The sequence below is a fragment of the Orbicella franksi genome, chromosome 1 (genome assembly GCF_964199315.1).
Source record: "Orbicella franksi chromosome 1, jaOrbFran1.1, whole genome shotgun sequence".
NCBI classification, from domain to species: Eukaryota; Metazoa; Cnidaria; class Anthozoa; order Scleractinia; family Merulinidae; genus Orbicella; species Orbicella franksi.
The window spans coordinates 28471667-28496232 of record NC_138145.1 but is presented as its reverse complement, the minus strand read 5'-3'; the positions used below and the strand labels follow the sequence as shown (position 1 = coordinate 28496232).

General features: G+C 40.0%; 1 protein-coding gene across 1 annotated transcript; it reads right to left on the bottom strand.

Moving 5' to 3' along the window:
- Positions 1 to 14203: 14203 nt before the first annotated feature.
- LOC145501355 (tolloid-like protein 1) lies at positions 14204 to 23377 on the bottom strand. Its single transcript, XM_081480847.1, has 6 exons — positions 23132 to 23377; positions 20948 to 21123; positions 18156 to 18755; positions 17258 to 17488; positions 16082 to 16238; positions 14204 to 14408 (listed from the first exon to the last, which is right to left on the bottom strand). The coding sequence occupies exons 1-6, from the start codon at positions 23371 to 23373 to the stop codon at positions 14204 to 14206; spliced, it is 1611 nt and encodes a 536-aa protein (XP_081336973.1). The 5' UTR covers positions 23374 to 23377.
- Positions 23378 to 24566: the final 1189 nt, after the last annotated feature.

Here is a 24566-nt window from a genome sequence, read left to right as displayed (position 1 = left end):
TATCAAGTAACTGTCAACTTTAAATGAAATGTTAGAAATTATTAAAGTGGGAGATAAACTTGGTGTACTCTTCAAGTTTTATTTTATCAGCTTCCTTATGGTCCCACTTACCGCTTGAAACCGAGGGCAACGAAACCAGAGTGAAATTTAGCAGATATCCTCGTCGCTCAATCGCTCCATCTGAGTGAAATATTATTTCCACTTGGTTTCCAGTTACACGACGAGTTTGACCGGTTTTATCACCACAGTAATCATGTCTTTTGCCCATCCCGTCGGTGATTCTCAAAAAGTCTTTGCTACAAAGAAAGGTAAATAATGTTTTGCACCAAACCACTAAAACTGAGTAACTGAGTATAATCGTGAGACATTCCAAAAAAAAAAAATTTAATTGAAAACTACATACTACCAAGGCTCCTGATACTACCTGGCAATAAGAATTGTCATGCTTTAGCATGCATTATCGAATTATGATACACGCAGGAAGAAGCACAAGAGCTGCTTGAGGGACAGCAGAGCTAGAGCAACTAGCTTCTTGAGTGCTCTCCGAACAAAATGATGTGTTCCAACACGAGATGAATTGTCGTGACTAACTTTTGAACCAAAAACAGTAACCTAAAAGAAAATGATGACCTACAAATACAGCCAATGCAGTCGCAAATGACATCCCTTATTCCACGGCTTGACAGGTAATACAAGCAGACATTTTACTCCAGTCGTTGCTCTCAAATACTACGCAACGCGCAAAATATCTGCGCGTATTATCTGTCGAGCCAGCTGAAAACAGGTAACTATATATAATACAAAGCGTGCAGCTGACTGTTTACAGAAAGTCGTGATAGCACTAAGCCTTAAAGAAGATATGCTTATATGTACCAAATTGTACCAGGCTTTGGACAGTCCACATCTGCTTTTGTATAGACAATGGAATCAGTCTAAGTAGAGTGTCTGGATGGGAGAGTTGGATCTCAGTTACCAGTTTCCAGAAACAGATATCAGATCTCAGCAATAAGTTTAAAAAAAGCGTCAATCCGATTCTCAGCCACCAGTTAAACCCACCCAGATGCTGCGAGGAAAATTTAGAGATCATAAGTGAAAAGAACTATTCCTACTTACTTTTAGGCACCTGTATTTTTGCGTTTTCGAGATTTGACAAAAATCGCGAAACTTAAGACTTGCGAACAAAACACCCGGCGAATTTTACACTCTCAAAGTTAAATACTCAACACGAAAATGGCAAGTGGTTTAGGGCGCTGGTGTTGTAATCCGGAGGTCCTGGGTTCAAGGCCTCCACCCTGCCACTAGTGGGATTTGTTTCTCGGTAGTCCCGAGTTCAAATCCTCGGTCACGCTTTGTAAATAGCCAACTGGTCTGCCTCCTGCCAGTTGGGATTTTTAACAATGTTATGTTTATTTGAAATATTTGTGTCCTTTGCGTCAGTGGCATGCCTGTAAACTAGCTAAGCTTAGTGCTTGTATAGCTAAGTGCATGACCACTATAAATAAGATTTGCATTTTTTTTTACATTACATATATTCTCCCCTCAGAGCAAAAAAGGTGAAATACTGTTTGAAGCAACTAGAACATGCATTTGATTGAAGCTTGATATTTGTAGTATGTGTGTGAGATTTGTAAACAACCGCGACCGCAGTGGTTAAATCAGGTTAAATTTGCCAAAGCGAAAGGCACTTTCGCCATTTTCTTATTTTGGAGGCATAACGGTTTTATAGTTAACCAATTACAGACTGTTTCCTTGACTCAACAATAGACCAAGATGATGTATTACTGGATAATTCATCATCTGACGACATTTTCCACTGAATAAAATCGCCAAAAAAAACCGAGTGGTAACTTTGTAGGAAATACGTACACCGACGCGAAGTGGCGCGATCGAAAGTTACACACCTTATGACGTCACTAGTTGTGACACTTGCATTTTTGCCCTGGAGGGATAAAAATAATTGTTTTACGCGCCTGACCAGAGGTTAAATTGGAAAATTATGAATCAGTGTAACATTGACTTTAATTTTCTGGAATAAAAACGGGGGCAAAAATTTTATTTCATAGGCACTTTAAATATGCCAAGCAACTTACAATGCATGTGTCATTGAAAAATTAAAGACGTGTGATCCTTCAATATGAAATTGATAATCTCGGATAGCTTTAAAATTTATGTGTTATAATATCCATATTTGATCAACAGCAGATGAAATAGATAGGAATGCAGCATCATGTTTGCATTCTCTCTAACATGCGAGACCAAACCCATAAGGGAGCCAAATGTGTCGGGGTTTTTGCAGGGCTAGGCATATACCAGGACCCCGGGAGGGAGTAGAAGGATCAAAGGATCCTAAATAAATAGAACACGTACGGGCCGAACCACCCCCTAATGTTTCATAAAGGCTATATTTGCTTGGTTTATATATTTCTGAACCAAGTTTGGCAGATGAGCTTTCTTTGTTCTCCAGTTTATTATAATTTCGAAGTTGTGACAAAATGTCGTCAGATTATGACGTCATAATTGCTGACGTCACCAAAACGTCCCATAATTTTTTGTAAAATCTGATAAAAAGATTATGTCATTGGAAAGGCCTTGACTTGAGGAGTAAAATGCCGGAAACCGTTTTTTGCTATGATGATTTTTTTTTTGAGATATGTTAAGTTAAAATATATTTTTTTGTTGTCCCCCCCGGAATTTGCTTAACCATACTGTCCTTCTTAAGTCAGTCTCTCTGGTTTATCTTTTTCAGTTTTATTCTAGGAAGGCTAATAATCTAGAAAAATAGAAAGCTTGATGTTGTCAAAAATCGTATGGTTTTAGAAATTTGATTTTCGGCTTTGTTAAGATGGTATTAACAGTAAAAAACGGGTGACGTCACAGGTTATGACGTAACAAAACTAATATTAACGCAATAACACTAGAAGGATAATTTTTTATTCCGATTTTCTTCTTTATTTTTGCTTTAGTCATCTGGCACATCACATGTGCAACATAGCTGGATTTGCTGGAACAAAATTACGGCTCCAATTTGGGGATTTTTCTCAAGGGGGGGACCCCATATTTTGCAGAGTTATTTTTCATATTTAAAAATGCCATATTTCATTTAATTTTTGTGATATTGACAAAATTTTTTCAGGTTTGAACTCCCCTGATGTGCTCTTTCGAACACATTGTAAAAAAAAACATGACGTCATCACTGTGACGTCACAACTTTGACATTTACTGACATTTTTCACGTAAATATGATTGGCAATAGGTCTCCTGCTCATCTGCCAAGTTTGATGTAGAAAGAGTCAATACTTTTTAAGTAATGCGAAATAATGTGAAATATCCAAGAACGGACGAAACATTTGGGGGGGGGGGGGTGGTTTGGCCCCTACGTGGAATGTTAACAGAAGCGTAACACCATCACATGTCACTACGTTACATTAGATACACTGATATACCTCGATAATCACAGCCATATCACTTACCCGCAAAATGGACTTTCTTCCACATCAAAATCCTGAAAGTAAATGTTCATCGACCAGCCTTCTGGAATAGGACATGTAGATATATTGTCCGCATTCCTTGGGTAGCTGACAGGATATCCTTCACTGATCAGAAAGCCGATCTCTGGGCCAAACGCTGTTAATACCAGTTAATTCACTTTAGTGAAATGGACATCCACTAACAACCTCTCCCGGCTTAAACCAAAGTTGCATGACTTAAAGATGAGAATTCATGTTTACTTTACTGGGCTGTTACTGTTTTCATGGACGTCTTCAAAGTTAGCACATAGAGCTTCAGATTTAGCGATGAGTACCTTTTTCCGTGTTTACGTAGCCTCATCTCAACACGTGAGGGGTTGGGAGAATTCGAGATAGTTATTCAAACCCGGGACAAAGGTCAAGCTAGGTTTTCAAAACTTTTTAGTATTCTTCCAACTCCTCAAGTGTTTAGATAAAGCTGTGTAAACTCGAAAAAGTACACTGCCGGTATTGCTTATATAAAATATTTCTTAAAAATACGTGCGAATCTAAAATGTCACAACCGTGTTTACATAAGCTCATCTAAACACACCTATCGACCAATCAATGGGTGTGCGCGTACTATCTCAGTTATTTTATTAAATAACTTCTCAGTAATTAATTGGCCATTTCTGCAATTCATTGACTCCTGACACCCAACATTGTCCAGAGGGGGCGGGGAGGGGGGGCGGTGGGGAGTAAAATTGGATTTCGGTTTTAGGGAAAAATAACACTGTTTCTAATGTTTTGGCCAGGATTAAAGGCATTCACCCGCCATTCACCTTCATCCTTCACTTGTCATTCTGAGAATGTGTCTTACATTTCTTGTCATCGCTGCAATTGCCTATACATCGGAGAGACTGAAAGGCCGCCGGGAGAACGTTTCAGCGAGCAGCTCCGCAGTTTTCAAAACCGATCCCGTGGGTTTCCCGTAGCTCAACATTTCAGCTCCGCCTCCCACTCTGTGGATGACATCACGGTCTGTGGCTTGAAACAGTGCTCTGGCAGCAACATCAGCCACAAGCAGCATGAAATGAAATTAATCTTCAAACTGAGCACGCTTAGACCCAACGGATTGAACATTAACTTTAATTTCTTGTGACTATGTTTCCAGCGCGTATTCCACATACGCGCGCTAAAAATGTGGTTTTCCTATGTCGCAGCACGCCTTTGTTTACTTTGTACTTCGTACGCGCACTTTCCGAGCTTGCGTACGCGTACAGTTGTTTGTATGGCGTGGCTTGATCATTCCACCTACTGAAGAAGAGCTAAGCCCAAAATGTTTAATTTACAAGCAACTATTTGACACTTTTCAGAGCCTTTTGAGCCTCATATTTAATTCAAGATATGTCGTTAAGTACAATCACTGCATGAGATGTCAAATAAATCAAGAGATAGTATGGCCAACGAATAGTCAGAAACAACTCTTTGATAACAATTTGGACAGCATGGAACTTCACTTTAAGTTATAGTTTTCAACCCATTGGTTTTTGCAGTACAGGGGCTTAGCGCTTTGCACCCAGAGGGCCCTTACAGGGCGTTTTCTCGAAGTTTACCTGCGACTAACTCTCAAGCATTGTACTATACATGACAAGAAAAGAGAGATTAGGCCAGAAAGAAATCTCTTACTTGTGAAATTGACTTGGAGTTCTTTCACGTCAGTTCCATACTGGTTGATGGCCTGGCAGGTGTAGTTTCCATCCTTGTCCAGACGGATGGTTGCAGTGTTTGTTGTATTCACCAGTACTGTAGAGTTCCGTATCAGTGCTGTGTATATGGGAGGAGTTCCTGTGGCTGAACATGACAGCATGCCTCCTTGTATTGCTAACAGAGCAGCTGGGAATGTTACCATTGGTGGAACTAATCGGTTAGAAATAAAAAACTTTTACCCTTAATATTCATTGACTGAACCATACCTGCTTACATTAATTTTAAACAAATCAAATCTTGCTGTAATACATGCAAAAATTACATCAAAACGCTGCTTTAGTTGTGAAGCACACATATATATGTGTAGATATATTTGTGGAGCAAGGTCAAGTTGCCTGCTCAAAACAACCCAGAGAAAAAAGAACTTCTGGTATGTGTGAGATAATTATAAAACATGAACTGTACATGGAGTGTAACTGAAGAAATGATCCTGGCAATAGATTACTATTAAACAACACAAATGTCTTCCATTTTCTGCTCAACTAGCTATTGGATGGAAAGAAAGCTGATGTAGTTTGTTTTCCCCGGAAGGCCTTGCGCGACAGAGTCCTAAAAGGTAAGGCCTAAAAACTGTCAGTGCATGCCTGCTCTTAGATTGCACACGTTACTTACGTTATTTTCGGTCGACGGAAAAGAACAGAAGACATCCGTCTACCGGAGAAGGTAACGAGTCAACGATTTCAGGTAGAAACTATTTACAAAGTGCATCGTATTATTTATCAGCTACCTTGTCTTATCGATGTCTGTATCTGGGCTTCGTTCATTGCAACATCGTAAACTTTCATTTCCGCGACTTTCCCTTTGAAATATCTATTATCGTTAACTCTAACCCCCATTCGAACTTTGTCGGCGTTGGTTGCGATCGCATACCTTATGCGTATGCGATTAGAGACATTTAAATGTCCATTGATAAACAGAGAGCTAATTCCGGTATGATAATTGTACGTTGCTGCAACATGAACCCACACTCCAGTTGGAAGAACCTCCGCGCTTAACAATCCAGAGGCCGACAGATCAGAGAGCCTTAGATTAAATCTGCCCCGGTCAATCCATATCTGGACTCCTCGGCCATCTTTTTCGTAACTGAATAATGGTCCATCTTGGCCTCCGGGTCGAACCCAGCACATTAATGTGATTGAGAATCGAGTGTCCAGGCCCCCTGTATTCGGAAACTCGATGTAGCTGCTAGCAATGCCATAAAACATGTACGCTCCGCCTGGTTCATTGTACGGTCCGTACGTAATCTCAGCATTCCCCAGGATTCCCTTTGGCTGCCTGTTCTCTTTTTCTGCGGCTTTATAGGGTGCATTCAAGGGATAGAAGGCAACAGGTTCTGGAACAGCTAAGATTAAAAAAAAAACCCATTATTTACATTGTCAAAAATAACAAGAAAATACGATAGCAGTAGAAAGATTCTATAGGACAGAAAATTCCGAATTGGTTCTCTGTAGTCATCTAAACCCGCCTTTTGGAATTGGCCATCAGGGGTCGAAGTATTTTGAAACACCCAATGACTGGCCAAAAGGGAGAATTGAGCTTTGTTTCCCGGAGACCCTATCAGTAGACCCAAGGACAGCGTCGTGGGTGTTATGGAAACTTTACTATTATTGGCCGAGAACTTGTATAGGGGCTTATATTCGAAACTGCATAATTACCGATGGCAAGAAATTTCATTAACAACTAATGGCGACAACAGCTTCAACCTGGTACTTTCACTTAGCAAGGACGTACGACTTGAAACCGCGTGAAATCAATTTAATGGGAGGCCTTTTGAGTTTGTGGAGAGAAGTAAAGTTTTTGATAATTGCTCCTTACGTTTTCGAGATGAAAAGTCCTTTGGGCACTCAGAAATTTCACTTGCCTCAAAGGAGGCTATCTCGAAGCAGAATTCGAGAATTCGAAGCTTCGTAAAGTGTGTTGCAAAATTTCAAATTTGCATCGTTTTCTTAAGTCATTATTTATGTCACTCTATAGATACCGTGCGATCGATATTCATTGGATTGATTGATTCTCTTTAGCGATTTCTATCACCCCCGCAGTTACTCTCGCAGAAACACGCCTACTCACTCTTTTTCAGTCTTGGTTTTATAATTGTTCAAGAAACATCTACCTTCTGTGCCTTGACACGTTTTAAAGTTATTAACCGCGCGGCCATGGGCCGAGCGCGGTTCATGGTTTACCCGTGGTTTTTTTAACCGCGCGGCCATGGGCCGAGCGCGGTTCATGTTCTACCCGTGGTTTATTTTTTTAACCGCGCGGCCATGGGCCGAGCGCAGTTCATGGTTTAGCCGTGTTTTGTTTTAACCGCGCGGCCATGGGCCGAGCGCGGTTCATGGTTTACCCGTGGTTTTTTCGTAGTTTTGTCTGCGACCAGACCCAAGCTTCCACTGGGCCAAATTTTGAGTCACGCAACCTGTGATGTTTACTCGCCAAAAGCTGTTGAAACATTAATAAATCTCATCTCCGATACTGACTTTCGCGGGAAAAAATTAAAAACCCAGCGTTCGTCAAAAATTATATATTTTCAGCAGAAATTTAGCTCGGAACATATACATATTTATATTCCTTTGAATCGTCGATGAAATGACCTTTTCCGGATATTTTTTCTTTCGGGGTTAACAAAAACCTCCGATTACAAAATCACGCCGAACCCACACGTTGCAAAAATATCTCTTCAAAACCCTGACTTCGAAGCGATATAACACTTCAGCGTTAATAGCTACCACACATCGGCAGGCGGTAAATTTATTCGTTAACAATCCAGCTTTATCGTGTTAAAATTTCAGCGAAATCGAACAAAACCAGAATTAATTCGAATTGTTTTGTGACCTCACTCCCCAGACTTGACCTAACAAAGGAGGCAACGGTCGCCCATATCAACCGAAAAACACGAACAAAGCCGACGTTTCGGCCAAAAAAACTCCAGAATTATCGCCTGAGAGCTTAAACTTGAATGGGAACATCTTTTTCGAACTTTTTTCAACTGATTTAGACGAAAGACTGGCCTCGGCGGGCTACAAAAAAGACCAAGAGAAAAACAGAACAAGACAGGAGAACAAGCCGATAATATTTCATCGCATGGCTTTCGGCACGAAAACGAAAATACAGCTTACTTCTGGATAAATTCAGCCTTAGAAGCCAGCAACCGGCCTGTATCCTTACAAATGTCCTGATTTCCATCTCCAATTTTGAGCAAATAAACATTTCGTCGACGGTGACCGCCATTACGGTGGCTTGCATACTAAATTAGCTAACTTGACAAAATTCTCCCGTGGGGGGGGGGGATATGACGAAAAGAGCTGAAAGATGGCCTATAATTGGCTAATGACGAGATCATCCCACTGTCCAAATTTGGTGAGAATCGAAAGTAACGCCAATTTTCTGTCACGTTTTCAATCTGTGGTCACAGGAGTGGCCAAAATCGATACATCGGTCGGGATAGAGTTTTATTATTAAATTATATGACTTGTGTGACTACTTTGCTAGCCCTTTACTCGTGGAAAACACCAAGTAAATTTAATAATGACTTTTAAGAAAGAAAGCTGTTGTTAATAGTGTTAATAGTGTTAATCGTGTCATTTATATCGTTCATGCCCATACATATCCCGAAGAAAGTTCTACAAAGATTAAGACCATAAGGTCATCGGAGATTTGTCAATGGGTACCACTGATGGTGCAATAATACAGTTTGTGTTGATCAAGTGATGTGATGTCTACAGTAAGAAAAAAATCATCAATGACTGCTTTGGAATGTGCACTCCGTTCCGACGGTAGTGCTAAGCAAACAGTTAAATTCTAAAAGCGCGGTTATAAGATCTAACAGATCTTCTTGTTCCGATTTGTAGGCGACCAGACCCAAGCTTTCACTCGGCCAAATTTTGAGTCACGCAACCTGTGATGTTTACTCGCCAAAAGCTGTTGAAACATTAATAAATCTCATCTCCGATACTGACTTTCGCGGGAAAAAAATTAAAAACCCAGCGTTCGTCAAAAATTATATTTTTTCAGCAGAAATTTCGCTCGGAACATATACATATTTATATTCGTTTGAATCGTCGATGAAATGACCTTTCCGGATATTTTTTCCTTCGGGGTCAACAAAAACCTCCGATTACAAAATCACGCCGAACCCACACGTTGCAAAAAAAAACTCTTCAAAACCCTGATTTCAAAGCGATATATCACTTAAGCGTTAATAGCTACCACACATTGGCAGGCGGTAAATCTATTCCTTAACAATCCAGCTTTATCGTGTTAAAATTTCAGCGAAATCGAACAAAACCAGAATTAATTCGAATTGTTTTGTGACCTCACTCCCCAGACTTGACCTAACAAAGGAGGCAACGGTCGCCCATATCAACCGAAAAACACGAACAAAGCCGACGTTTCGGCCAAAAAAACTCCAGAATTATCGCCTGAGAGCTTAAACTTGAATGGGAACATCTTTTTCGAACTTTTTTCAACTGATTTAGACGAAAGACTGGCCTCGGCGGGCTACAAAAAAGACCAAGAGAAAAACAGAACAAGACAGGAGAACAAGCCGATAATATTTCATCGCATGGCTTTCGGCACGAAAACGAAAATACAGCTTACTTCTGGATAAATTCAGCCTTAGAAGCCAGCAACCGGCCTGTATCCTTACAAATGTCCTGATTTCCATCTCCAATTTTGAGCAAATAAACATTTCGTCGACGGTGACCGCCATTACGGTGGCTTGCATACTAAATTAGCTAACTTGACAAAATTCTCCCGTGGGGGGGGGGGATATGACGAAAAGAGCTGAAAGATGGCCTATAATTGGCTAATGACGAGATCATCCCACTGTCCAAATTTGGTGAGAATCGAAAGTAACGCCAATTTTCTGTCACGTTTTCAATCTGTGGTCACAGGAGTGGCCAAAATCGATACATCGGTCGGGATAGAGTTTTATTATTAAATTATATGACTTGTGTGACTACTTTGCTAGCCCTTTACTCGTGGAAAACACCAAGTAAATTTAATAATGACTTTTAAGAAAGAAAGCTGTTGTTAATAGTGTTAATAGTGTTAATCGTGTCATTTATATCGTTCATGCCCATACATATCCCGAAGAAAGTTCTACAAAGATTAAGACCATAAGGTCATCGGAGATTTGTCAATGGGTACCACTGATGGTGCAATAATACAGTTTGTGTTGATCAAGTGATGTGATGTCTACAGTAAGAAAAAAATCATCAATGACTGCTTTGGAATGTGCACTCCGTTCCGACGGTAGTGCTAAGCAAACAGTTAAATTCTAAAAGCGCGGTTATAAGATCTAACAGATCTTCTTGTTCCGATTTGTAGGCGACCAGACCCAAGCTTTCACTCGGCCAAATTTTGAGTCACGCAACCTGTGATGTTTACTCGCCAAAAGCTGTTGAAACATTAATAAATCTCATCTCCGATACTGACTTTCGCGGGAAAAAAATTAAAAACCCAGCGTTCGTCAAAAATTATATTTTTTCAGCAGAAATTTCGCTCGGAACATATACATATTTATATTCGTTTGAATCGTCGATGAAATGACCTTTCCGGATATTTTTTCCTTCGGGGTCAACAAAAACCTCCGATTACAAAATCACGCCGAACCCACACGTTGCAAAAAAAAACTCTTCAAAACCCTGATTTCAAAGCGATATATCACTTAAGCGTTAATAGCTACCACACATTGGCAGGCGGTAAATCTATTCCTTAACAATCCAGCTTTATCGTGTTAAAATTTCAGCGAAATCGAACAAAACCAGAATTAATTCGAATTGTTTTGTGACCTCACTCCCCAGACTTGACCTAACAAAGGAGGCAACGGTCGCCCATATCAACCGAAAAACACGAACAAAGTCGACGTTTCGGCCAAAAAAACTCCAGAATTATCGCCTGAGAGCTTAAACTTGAATGGGAACATCTTTTTCGAACTTTTTTCAACTGATTTAGACGAAAGACTGGCCTCGGCGGGCTACAAAAAAGACCAAGAGAAAAACAGAACAAGACAGGAGAACAAGCCGATAATATTTCATCGCATGGCTTTCGGCACGAAAACGAAAATACAGCTTACTTCTGGATAAATTCAGCCTTAGAAGCCAGCAACCGGCCTGTATCCTTACAAATGTCCTGATTTCCATCTCCAATTTTGAGCAAATAAACATTTCGTCGACGGTGACCGCCATTACGGTGGCTTGCATACTAAATTAGCTAACTTGACAAAATTCTCCCGTGGGGGGGGGGATATGACGAAAAGAGCTGAAAGATGGCCTATAATTGGCTAATGACGAGATCATCCCACTGTCCAAATTTGGTGAGAATCGAAAGTAACGCCAATTTTCTGTCACGTTTTCAATCTGTGGTCACAGGAGTGGCCAAAATCGATACATCGGTCGGGATAGAGTTTTATTATTAAATTATATGACTTGTGTGACTACTTTGCTAGCCCTTTACTCGTGGAAAACACCAAGTAAATTTAATAATGACTTTTAAGAAAGAAAGCTGTTGTTAATAGTGTTAATAGTGTTAATCGTGTCATTTATATCGTTCATGCCCATACATATCCCGAAGAAAGTTCTACAAAGATTAAGACCATAAGGTCATCGGAGATTTGTCAATGGGTACCACTGATGGTGCAATAATACAGTTTGTGTTGATCAAGTGATGTGATGTCTACAGTAAGAAAAAAATCATCAATGACTGCTTTGGAATGTGCACTCCGTTCCGACGGTAGTGCTAAGCAAACAGTTAAATTCTAAAAGCGCGGTTATAAGATCTAACAGATCTTCTTGTTCCGATTTGTAGGCGACCAGACCCAAGCTTTCACTCGGCCAAATTTTGAGTCACGCAACCTGTGATGTTTACTCGCCAAAAGCTGTTGAAACATTAATAAATCTCATCTCCGATACTGACTTTCGCGGGAAAAAAATTAAAAACCCAGCGTTCGTCAAAAATTATATTTTTTCAGCAGAAATTTCGCTCGGAACATATACATATTTATATTCGTTTGAATCGTCGATGAAATGACCTTTCCGGATATTTTTTCCTTCGGGGTCAACAAAAACCTCCGATTACAAAATCACGCCGAACCCACACGTTGCAAAAAAAAACTCTTCAAAACCCTGATTTCAAAGCGATATATCACTTAAGCGTTAATAGCTACCACACATTGGCAGGCGGTAAATCTATTCCTTAACAATCCAGCTTTATCGTGTTAAAATTTCAGCGAAATCGAACAAAACCAGAATTAATTCGAATTGTTTTGTGACCTCACTCCCCAGACTTGACCTAACAAAGGAGGCAACGGTCGCCCATATCAACCGAAAAACACGAACAAAGCCGACGTTTCGGCCAAAAAAACTCCAGAATTATCGCCTGAGAGCTTAAACTTGAATGGGAACATCTTTTTCGAACTTTTTTCAACTGATTTAGACGAAAGACTGGCCTAGGCGGACTACAAAAAAGACCAAGAGAAAAAACAGAACAAGACAGCAGAACAAACCGATAATATTTCATCGCATGGCTTTCGGCACGAAAACGAAAATACAGCTTACTTCTGGATAAATTCAGCCTTAGAAGCCAGACACCGGTCCCAAATTACTTTCTGTATTCTTACAAATGTCCTGATTTCCATCTCCGAAAGATTTTGCCCCAATTTTGAGCAAATAAACATTTCGCCGCCAGCGACCGCCATTACGGTGGCTTGCATACTAAATTAGCTAACTTAACAAAATTCTCCCGAGGCGGGGATATGACAAATTTGGTGAGAATCAAAAGTAACGCCAATTTTCTGTCACGTTTTCAATCTGTGATCACTGGAGTGACCAAAATCGATACATCGGTCGGGATAGGGTTTTTTTATATGACTTGTGTGACTACTTTGCTAGCCCTTTACTCGTGGAAAACACCAATTAAATCTAATCATGACTTTTAAGAAAGAAAGCTGTTGTTAATAGTGTTATTATTGTGTCGTTCATATCGTTCATGCCCATACATATCCCGAAGAAAGTTCTAGATTAAGACCATTACGTCATCGGAGATTTGTCAACGGCTACCACTGATGGTGCAATAATACAGTTTGTGTTGATCAAGTGAAGTGATGTCTCCAGTAAGAGAAGAATCATCAATGACTGCTTTGGATTGTGCACTGCGTTCCGACGGTAGTGCTAAGCGAACCGTTTCATTTTTAAAGCGCGGTTATAAGATCTAACAGATCTTCTTGTTATCATCATAGCCTTTCCTGGTGCATTTCCGAGTTGCCTTAAGCCTTTCTATCAAAGCGCGGCCTGGTTCACAACCATTCATATATAAATGAGTTTAATTTGCATGTGAAGGAAATCTCGTTTTCATATGAAAGGATGGGCACTGATACCAAGACCACACTATTTTTAACGATTTGTCTAAGCCCCGGAACGTCCAGGTACAAACAATCCAAGTTCACGAAATCGAAGTTCAGGTTTTCTACGACAAGTACACAAGGCTATGAGAAAATGAAAATAAATAGAACTAATCGATAAGCAGAAATTACGAAACTTACCGACTGTGTCGTTCTAAGTGTCACAATACGGCTTGATAATAAACGTCCACTTCCATCATCGACAACTACTTGCGTTAGGCTACTCACACGTGACTGACACATGACACACCGGACGCGGCTCCGTAATACGTGCAAAACGGTAGCTACAGGCACCAACACTCGCTTTAAGAAATAGGCTAAAGATAAAGCGTCAACTCATCTCCTCCGTTGACTCGAAAGGCCTTCAAGCATCAAACTCCTCATCAATTATCATTTCTTAAAGAGTGTCAAAACAGCTGTGAAATTCATTTGTCACCACAAGCTCTATGACAATGTCAGGAGCCTATGACAATGATTGAAAAAACCTGTTTTAACGTATTGGAAATCGGAAACTAGTGTTTCAGTTTTCGACGTGGAATTAAAATTTTGGGAATTACTTAAGAAGGAGATAAACTTGGTAAACTTGATAAGCTTAATCAGCTTCTTTATGGTCCCACTTACCGTGTGATGAAATTAGAGTGAAGACTAACCGAAATCCCCTTTGTTCAACCTTGTCGTCTGATTTAAATAATATTTTCACTTGGTCTCCTGTCACTAGAAAATTTTTGCCGGTCATGTTACCGCAGTAGAAGCTAAGCATCGTTCCCATCCCGTCGGTAATTCTCAAAAAGTCTTTGCTACAAAGAAAAGTAAATGATGTTCTAGACCAAACCACTAAACAGAGTAACTTGTGACACTCTTAATTCCAAGTAATAAATACATATTCTCTGGTGATAAGAAGTGTCTTATTGCATTAAAAAAAATTATTGGTTCATGCTTTAGCGTGGATTATCGAATTATGATGCACGCAGTGAGTTTGGAGTGCACGAAAGAAGCGTAAAAGTTGCTCGAAGTGAAAAGAAAGCAGCTCTAGCTTCTTGAATGCACTCCAAACAAAATGGTGTGTCCGAGCACTGGAAGCGATCGGGGGGAGGGGGGTACTTCCTATAATGGCGTGTACGGAGAGGCTCTGTCCGAAAGGGGTACGTTTTTCAGGCTTCACGGACATAAAAGGGTAGGAACTTCACAAGGTGAGGTATACGAAAAGGTAGAGAAATCTGCCATTTAGTTATTTCAAAGGGCCTTTAATTAAAATATTTTTAACAGACGCACTTTATGGCTGTATGGTTTATTTTATTAAGCACTACCAGGAGCCCATGATGGGCTCCTGGCACTAAACAGAAATGACAAGATTTCATTCTTCCACGATTTATTCACAATGTGGTCCAGTTATGAAAGCATGTGACAGGGATACCTTTTTTCGATTAAAGGAATACGAAAGGCTTACCTTTTCTGTCAAATTGGTTTACAAAAGTGTAAGGGGTTGGACCTCGGGGCGGAACCTCCCCCTATGAAACTTTGTTAAGACCTCGCCACCCCCCCCCCACCCCTCACTCCCCGTCCAGAAGCGATCTTCACGAAACGAAACAGAATGACCAGATTTTGAAACAAAAACAGTTCAAAAAAGGAAATGATAACCTACAAATATGAGGATGCTTTAGCAAATTATTATTATACTACAGGTGAATCAAGCCCCTGTAAATACAGTTGTATTAAGGTTACGCAACAGTCCAAATTTAAGGATTTGTTTTGGAAAAACGGTTATCATTCTTAAGCCTAACAAATACGAAGGAGTATGAATAAAGATAACCCTACCTTGCTTCAGGTGTGTGTTTCCTTAGTTCCTGTGCATGAGGTTTCCAGGCCGATTGATTGCAGTTTAGCTGATTTTTTGGAGATATAGACGACAAAGCAGTGAAGCTAAAAAACTCCTAAATTGCAATCAATCGGCTTAGAAATCTCATGGGAACCATGTCGGGAACAAATCCTTAAATTTGGGCTGTTGCATAACCTGAGTACTACTGTACAATGTATGTACAGGAATACTCATTTGCAAGCTTGGGTGACCTGTGATTATACTATAATTTAGCATAGCCCCCGAGCAGGAATAAGATTTTAGACGCTCCAAACCCTGGAGCAAATATCCACCTATTGTAGGGGGGGGGGGGGGAAGAGTACTGCAAATTAATGAAATTAGTGTTCATCACATCAAAAGAGACACTTCCAGTTCTCTGTACAAGTAGAGTTCTGAAAACCTATTACTAATAAATGTAATTTGGACCATCGTAAAGGGAGTTAGATTCACTAAAAAAAGAGTATTTACAAATAAAGCTCAGAAAAGGTGATAAGGTTATGTTCGCATTGGACAAATGCATAGATCCAGAATAGATAGAAATTCATCCGAAGAGTAACGCCATCTCCACATTAGATAAATGTAGCTAATACACTCAATCACAGCTATATCACTTACTGGCAATGTTCACTTTCTTCCACATCAAAATCCTGAAAGTAAATGTTCAGCGACCAACTTTCTGGAATAGGATATGCAGGTGATATATTGTCCGTATTCCTTTGGTAGCTGTAAGGATATCCTTCACTGGTCAGAAAGCCAATCTCTGGGCCATATTCTGTTAATACAAAGACGGCTTTTGTAGGTTTCTTCCGTATTACAAGATGCACATTTTAACCAACATTTTAGGGGAATGGACATCCAGTAGCAAAGGCCTAGCAAAAATCTCTCCCAGCTGAATTTAAACCAAACTTGATATGATTTGAAAGATGAGAATTCATGTTTACGCTATTCGACTGTTATATAATAAAGTTGAGTATAGAGTGGCGGATGAAACTGTTATCATGGACGTCTTCAAAGTTTGGACATCGAGCTTTAGATTTAGCAATTAAGTACTTTTTCCGTGTTTATGTAGCCTCACCTAAACACGTGAGGGGCTGGGAGAATTCGAGATAGGAGTTACTCAAACCTGAGACGCAGGTCGAGGGTTGGGAAACCTTTTGAGAATTCTCTCAACTCCCCAATTGTTTAGATGAGGCTACGTGAACTTGAAAAAGTACTCTATTGCTTTTATAAAATATTTCTTAAAAATATGTGCGAATCTAAAACGTCACAACCATGTTTACATATGCTCATCTAAACACACCTATCGACCAATCAATGGGAGTGCGCGTACTATCTCAGTTATTTGATTAAATCACTTCGCAGTAATTAATTGGCCATTTCTGTAATTCATTGACCCCTGATACCCAGCTTTGTCCAGAGGGGGAAGGGGAGTAAATTGGATTCCGGTTTTTATGGAAAAATAACAGTGTCTCAAACGTTTTGGCCAGGATTGAAGGCATTCAAGATATGTCCTGAAGTGCGATCACTGCATACGATGCCAGTTAAGTCAAGAGATGCTATGGCCAACGAATAGTCAGAAACCGCAACTGTGTGATAACAATTTGGACCGCATGGAACTTCACTTTAAGTTATACTTTCTAACCAGTCGGTTTTGGTAGTACCAGGGCTTAGCGCAATGGACCTAGAGGGCCATTACAGGGCGTTTTCTCGAAGTTTACCTGGGACTCACTCTCAAGTATTGTACTTTATTTGACAAGAAAAGAGAGATTAGGCCAGGAAAAAACCTCTTACTTGGGAAATTGACTTGGAGTTCTTTCACGTCAGTTCCATACTGGTTGATGGCCTGGCAGGTGTAGTTTCCATCCTTGTCCAGACGGATGGTTGTAGTGTTTGTTGTATTCACCAGTACTGTAGAGTTCCGTATCAGTGCTGTGTATATGGGAGGAGTTCCTGTGGCTGAACATGACAGCATGCCTCCTCGTATTGCTAACAGAGCAGCTGGGAATGTTACCATTGGTGGAACTAATCGGTTAGAAATAAAAACCTTTTACCCTTAATATTCATTGACTGAACCATACCTGCTTACATTAATTTTAAATAAATCACATCTTGCTGTAATAGAGTCACAGATTACGTCAAAACAGGGTTTTAGTTGACACATTGACACAAATACATATATTTGTGGAGCAAGGTCTAGTTGCGTGGTCAAAACAACCCAAAAACGTGTGATATGTGTGAGATAATTATAAAACATGAACTGTGCATGGAGTTTAAAGTGAAGAAATGATCTTGGCAATAGATTACTATTTAACAACACTAATTTCTTTCATGTTTTGCGCAAATGTAGCTATTACCGGTAGGTGGAAAGAAAACTGACGTAGTTTGTTTCCCCAGAAGTCCTTTCGTGCCAGAGTTCTATCAAGTGGCCAAGACGTTGCTTTTAATGGCCTTACAAAATGATTAGTGCGTGTGACTTTTAGCGTGCAGACGCACATGCAGACATTCAGTACATTCTCCGGTTCTATTCATCATTTCTTTTGTCATCTAATGAGACGTTGTTTTGCGAAACGAGATGCTGAAATGGGTGTCTGCTACCTCTTGCGAGGTTGTCCAATTATGGGAGCTTCAATAATTAAGGGAATCATCGGAGAGGGTGAGGAGACAACGATTTCGGGAAAAGTGCAGCTACCTTGTCTTATCGATGTTTGTATCTGTGCCTCGTTCAGTGCCACATCGTAAACCCTCATCTCCGCGATTTTCACTTTGATACCAGCCCCTACCAAAATATTCGGGGTGGTTTCAATCTCATAACCTTTGCCAATATTTTTCGAGACACTGAAATGTCCATTGATATACAGCGAGTTATTCCCGGTGTTGTGATCGTAACTTGCTGCAACATGAACCCACTTTCCTGCTGGAGGAACCTCAGCAGTTGTTACATCAGTAAGTAGTTGAGAATTTCTTTGCTTAACGATTTGATTGTAAAATTTGCCGCCAGCAATCCCGACTCCCAATTCAGAACCTCCGTATGTGATTAGTGATCCATCTTGACCTCCGGGTTCAACCCAGCACATTAGTGTGATTGAGAACCGAGTGTCCAGGCCCCCTCTATTCGGAAACACGATGTAGCTGCTAAAAGTGCCATAAAACATGTACGCTCCGCCTGGTTCGTTGTAGGGTCCATTTGTAATCGCAACATCTCTCAGGATTCCCTTTGGCTGCCTGTTCTCTTTTTCTGCGGCTTTATAGCGGGCATTCAAAGGGTAGAAGGCGACAGGTTCTGGCACAGCTACGAATTAGAAAAAAAAAAACATTATTTACATCGTCACAAAGAACAAGAAAATGCGATAGCAGTAGAAATATTCTTTAGGACAGGAGGAGTTGGCCATTTGTATGAAGGTAGATCGTGGACAAAATGTTCGACTCGTCGTTTCGTTATGGCGTTTCATCGTTTCCGCACACCGATACTTCTAGTCGAGTCGTTGTTTTCCGAGTTCGACTCGTCCAGTTCGACTCGCCGTTTCAAGAAGTCGACTCATCGCTCCGTGAATTCGTCTCGTCATCTTGTCAGTTCGATTCATCGGCCTCTTCGACTCGTCGTTTTACGAGTTCCACTCATCACTGACCACATCTGTTTGTCTTCGTTTGCCGTTTTGCCGTTTCGTCGTTTCGATGTGGCGTTTCATCGTTTCGATGTGGCGTTTCATCGACTCGTCCACTCATAGAGGCTATAATTCGACTTACATTACATGAACTGTTACTTGATTCCATGCACTTATACATGAAGTATTTATCCATAATTTGTTCTCTGCCAACTGAAAAATGGATTCCTTAGAGGGCTACCGTCGCCACAGCATAGAATTCGTCTTGAATCGCGTGTATGATCGTTTTCATGAAAGCGGAAATGGGATTGGGTATCTAGTAACACACCTTGTTCTTGATGGTGATCATAACGCATTGCAAAGACGGTTGTTAAGTTTACAGGATGCAGGGGTCGTCCCAGCATAGATATTCCTATGCAACTTTTGGAACAATACCTTGAGAATAAATAATCATACTGCGGAACAAATATTGCTCGACTTTTCTGTGTGTCAATCAATCAATTAATCAATCAAGCAATATGTTTATTTTACATTTACATTAAGACAAATATGAAAGCATGGAGGCACACTAAAGAAACCTTTACGTGTTACAAATAGTTATGTAGTCCCCCCATAATTAAATGACCTTAATGACAAAATATCTAAGAAATTTGGTATCAGGAATAAGCAAGTAATGACAGCTGTGTAGTACTAATTAAATTGCAATAAGCAAAAATTATTCTGATAGTTAAAACTGTTTAAAAAAAGGGATTTTTAAATATATTTATTGAAAAAGACTTTTATTTCATGTGGAATAGTGTTCCATATATTAATTATTTTATTTCTTCTTGTGTAAACACCTTAATTTGTCCCTTTTTGTGTAGATTATCAGACTTCCTTGTAAAATGGTTATGAATTCAAGTATTTTCTGTACAGAAATCATTGAAATACACTGGGAGTGTTTTTAACCTAAGATTGAAACAAAAAGTGCTAACAAGAAAGATCCCTAATTTGTTTAATCCATAAATTCAGTTTTTTAGAAAGTAGACAAGAGGGACGTAGTATTCACACTGTGAAAACATTACCTTTCTTTCATTGAAAATATGCAACTCGTCAACATTCATATTAAGCAATATGCAGAAAGTTTCTATGGACCAACAACCCACAGGCCAAAGGTTTGACCCCCAATGACTATGGGAGAAACTCAGGACTTCGCGGCCCGCGAATTCCCTCGTGAGAGGGCGAAAATAGGCCATGCATATAAGCGCCCTGCTCGTGAGCTTCGCTTGCGTGAGAATAAAATGACGGATCTCCCACCAAAAACCACTCGCTCACGACTCTCACCAGTTACGCAGGCCACCCCGTGGCAAGAAATTTCACTAACGCCGTATGACGACAGCAGCTTGAACCTAGTACTTTTTAACCTGGTACAATTTAATGAGAGGCCTTTTGAGTTTGTGTAGGGAACCAAAGTTTTTGATAATTGTTCCTTACGTGTTCGAGATAAAAACTCCTTTGGGCATTCAAAAATTTAACTTGATTCAAAGGAGGCTATGTCGATGCAAAACTTCAGAATTCAAAGCTTGGTGGAGTGTGTTGCAAAATTTCAAATTTCTATAGTTTTCTAAAGTCATTATCTATGTCTATAGATATCGAGCGATCGATATTCATTGATTGATTCTCTATATCAATTGCTATCCCCCCCCCACCAGCCCTCCCCCCCCCAGCAATTACTCTTGCAGAAACACGCCTTATAGTTGCTTTTTTCTATTTTTGTTTTATAATTGTTTAAGAAATATCTACCTTCTCTGTCTTAACATAGTTAGTATGGTCTTAACACGATTTAAAGTTATCATGACAATTATAAAGGCATAAACTTCATTCAATTGTCATTTCTTACAGGGTGGCACAACAGCTGAAAAACTCATCAGAAATCCTCTGTTTTGACTTTTGCTGTCTGAGTAGAAGTTTATCAAGGCATATTGTCCAGATACAAAAACTGTCTTTCCAGTCATGTGACCACAGTATTTGCCAAACACCCGATTCTTCTCATTGGCAATCTGTAAATAATCTCGGCTACAAAGAAATGAAACATACATTAAAAAGTGACTTTCTATAACAAAGGGTCACTTCAACCTGGAACCCAGATTCTTCATTCCCCTTGACCAGCATTCGAGAACCGAGCGACCCTGGAAAGTACTGATTAGAAATCCACTTGAATTGCGCATGCCTAGCTACCTCAGCCGGGTGTATAACAGTTGCGTGACTTCTTACAATGTGTTAAGTTGAGTTAAAGAGTGGGTATGTGTAACCGACTGCCATTGTAGTATCTCACTTCATTCTCATTGAGGTTGCGTCGCACTATCCACAATTAATAAATTTATACTAGTGTTCTTATGCAAATATCGCAAGTGGTTTGGTTGAGTGACTTGTATTCTATCATTCAATAGAATCAGAGTACGGCAAGCTCTGAAAGTGAAGCGGGGACAAGCCCATTCGTGTGTACGCATAGGACCCATGTTGAAAGAACAGTAAACAAGCAGGTGCACACGAAGAGGTTATTGGTTCATTTCTTTGTTTTAGCGGGGACAGTGTGCAAGAGCAGTGCTTACGATGCGACATTTAGAACTGGGGTCATTTTTTCCTGCTTCATGACCGACGAATTCGACACAACTGAATTTTATGCATCATTTTGCGTTGTCCCCGCAACGTAAATAAATAAGTTAAAAACAAATTACAATATTAAGAGAGAAAGCCACATCAACCTTATTAGCTGGTTTCTATGCGGGTCCTTTATCCTGGTCGAATTGGTTTTTGTGGAGGGAGGAAAACCGGAGAACCCGGGGAAAAACCCTCGGAGCAAGGCGAGAACCAACAACAAACTCAACTCACATAAGGCACCGGACAGGAATCGAACCCGGGACACATTGGTAGGAGGCGAGCGCTCTCACTACTGCGCCAACTCTACTTCCTTTTCCGCACCAGCAAAACTTTCAAACTGGAAAAAATGTCGTTGCAACATGTCCTCGCTTCATGTCCGCTAGTGTTTGCCGATCTTAAGAATCTAAATCACTATCTTTCCTCACGGTTTCTGTCAAGACTTGATCATTAAAAAATAATGATTGTTAGAAGATGTAGTCTCGAGATAAGAGAGTCAGGTGTGACACATTATATTATGAGGCCTTTGCCTAAACAAAGACATCCCATGCTTGTGTCCTTGTCCCATTTAGAACACGAATTGTAACACTGATGACGATAAACATTAAGAAATATGTACATTAAAGGACCTTATTATTTCTCTCAGTTAATACGCGCGCTATGATTGGTCAATTTAGCGGGCCGTATTCTACTGTACGGCACGCTAAAAATATAGCTGTTTTGGTTGCCAAAATGTTTCGTGATTTATCGCCAAGTTTTCGTAACTTTTTTAGCAAGTAAAAGTTTAAAACTTTCTTTTACTTCTGAAGAAACTCGGTCCGTAACTTACAGTACGGCCCTCGAACTCGGTTACTAAGAGGTATCTTAAGTCAGCCTCCGCCATTTTCGATGCCATCGAAATTATTGATATTGCATAGTGAAGCGAAATCTTATTGCTTCACTGTAAGTTGTGTTCCTAAAAGTATGTTTCATTATCTTTAGTAGTTTCACAGTGATTTCCTTCGTTTCGACATGCTCCGAATAAAATATAATAGAGCGTTTTCACTCACGTGGCCAGCAGCCATGCAAATTTATTGAAACAAAAGGAAGTGTTTACATAAGAAAAGAGTTCAATTCCCACAGGATTAGTATAATTTGGTAAACCATCGTGGCCGCCGTTTCATTGTTTTGGAACACCAATATGGCTGCTGTGACGTCATGTGAAAACGCTCTATAGCCAAACTCTCGCATGTGAAAAAAAAAAACAAAGGTGTGGCTGACTAGGGCCCTTTAACTTACAGCTATAATTTAGTTTCAGAATTTTTCGTTCTTGTTACTATGAGACTTCCGCAAATTCAGGTTTTGCATTCTTTTGAGAAAGCAATGCAGGTCGCTGGACCTCTCCCTACATTCACAACTTAATAACACGCTAAAAATCAGTACTTACTCGCAAGATATACTATCCTCCAGGTAAAGTTGGTTAATGGTAATATTAATCACCATGCCTTGTGGAATAGGAACCGAAGAAATACAATGTGTATTCTTTGGGTAATCGTTAGGATATCCGGGACTTCTGAGTGTATTTTCAATCACTGGACCACACCCTGCATGTATCAAAGCAAAAGAATAAAAAAAAACACAGTTGACATCGACGCAATAGTTGTTATTCCCGGAACTGTGTGTTTCCATTGGCCCTGAAAAGCCCCATTTGGTAAGTGGTCGATTACGATATTTATTTACTTACTTATTTCATTTTTATTTATTTCTCTAACTTTTTTGTATCCGTTTCAAAACCCTTCCAGACAAGCCTCTTGGGGGGCACTAGTTAAGTAATGTTTGAATTCAGTTAGCACTTCAAGATTGTTATATTTAATAGCTCATGCACTTCCGACTTAACCAAGACTTCACATGCAACTGAGTGAGAGTAAGACGGCGCACGACGGCAGGAGTGATTCAGTCAGTCGGTCGGTCAGAGATCTGGGAACGAGATTAGAGCTTACACTCATTAAGCTCGTAATGACCGTAATGGAGGAATATCTCGAAAATTATTTGTGCTCCACCAATTCGAATTTTTTTCAATATTTCCAACCAAATTCACCCTGTTTATCCACAACTAATACAGTATACATCCCACGTAGCGTCGACGAGATCGCGCGATGGCATTTTCAGATGGCCAGCGGTAACGCCCCGGCTATATGAAACGTTTCTTGGCACTACTACGTTAGGGTGATTCCTTAGAAATAACACTTAACGTTAGATTTTTTTTGAAAGTTTTTGTGGTTGTTCCTAATAATGCAGGTATTCGAAATGTGCGATAAAAAACAAATGGTACGGTGCTCGTTTAAGAGTCATAACTCGTCAAAGGTGCATCAAAATCCGTGCAATGGTACCCATTAAGGTCATTCCTCACATTTGCATTGCGCATCCTTACTGCGCATAATTTATGGCGTCATTAGCGCGGGCTCGTGCACGCGCACATTGAAAACATGATGGATTTGCCTTGATATTGAGCTCTGTCAGTTGAAAAATGGCTCTAGCTCACCAACGAGCACGGGCACCCCAATTTTTTTTCCAGTCATTGTAATCAGCTAATCATAAGCTTTGCGTGAGAAAAGACTGATTTAATTTCTATTGTTGAAAATTGAATAAATAAGAAAAATAGCAGATACACTGTGGTCTTTTCTATTTTGCAGTCGGTAACCACGTCAAGAAATTTGGTTCAAATTTTTAATCAAGGATTTAGCTTTCCGTCTGAATCACACTTAAAACGTTTATTTGTGTCCGACACATTGCATTGACTGTAGTTTAATGCGTGTTCTTATGAGTCCGGGCTCACAAAGATGTTACAATTACTGGGAATGCGTTCTTATGATAAGCATTAA

Excerpts from the sequence above, each read along its gene's own strand:
- LOC145501355 (XM_081480847.1), bottom strand. The coding sequence starts at position 23,373 with ATGGAAACACACAGTTCCGGGAATAACAACTATTGCGTCGATGTCAAC. Across the intron at positions 21,124-23,131 it reads GAGGATAGTATATCTTGCGA|CCGAGATTATTTACAGATTG; the intron begins GTAAGTACTGAT and ends ATTTCTTTGTAG. Across the intron at positions 18,756-20,947 it reads TTCAGCTGTTGTGCCACCCT|CTGTGCCAGAACCTGTCGCC; the intron begins GTAAGAAATGAC and ends TCTAATTCGTAG.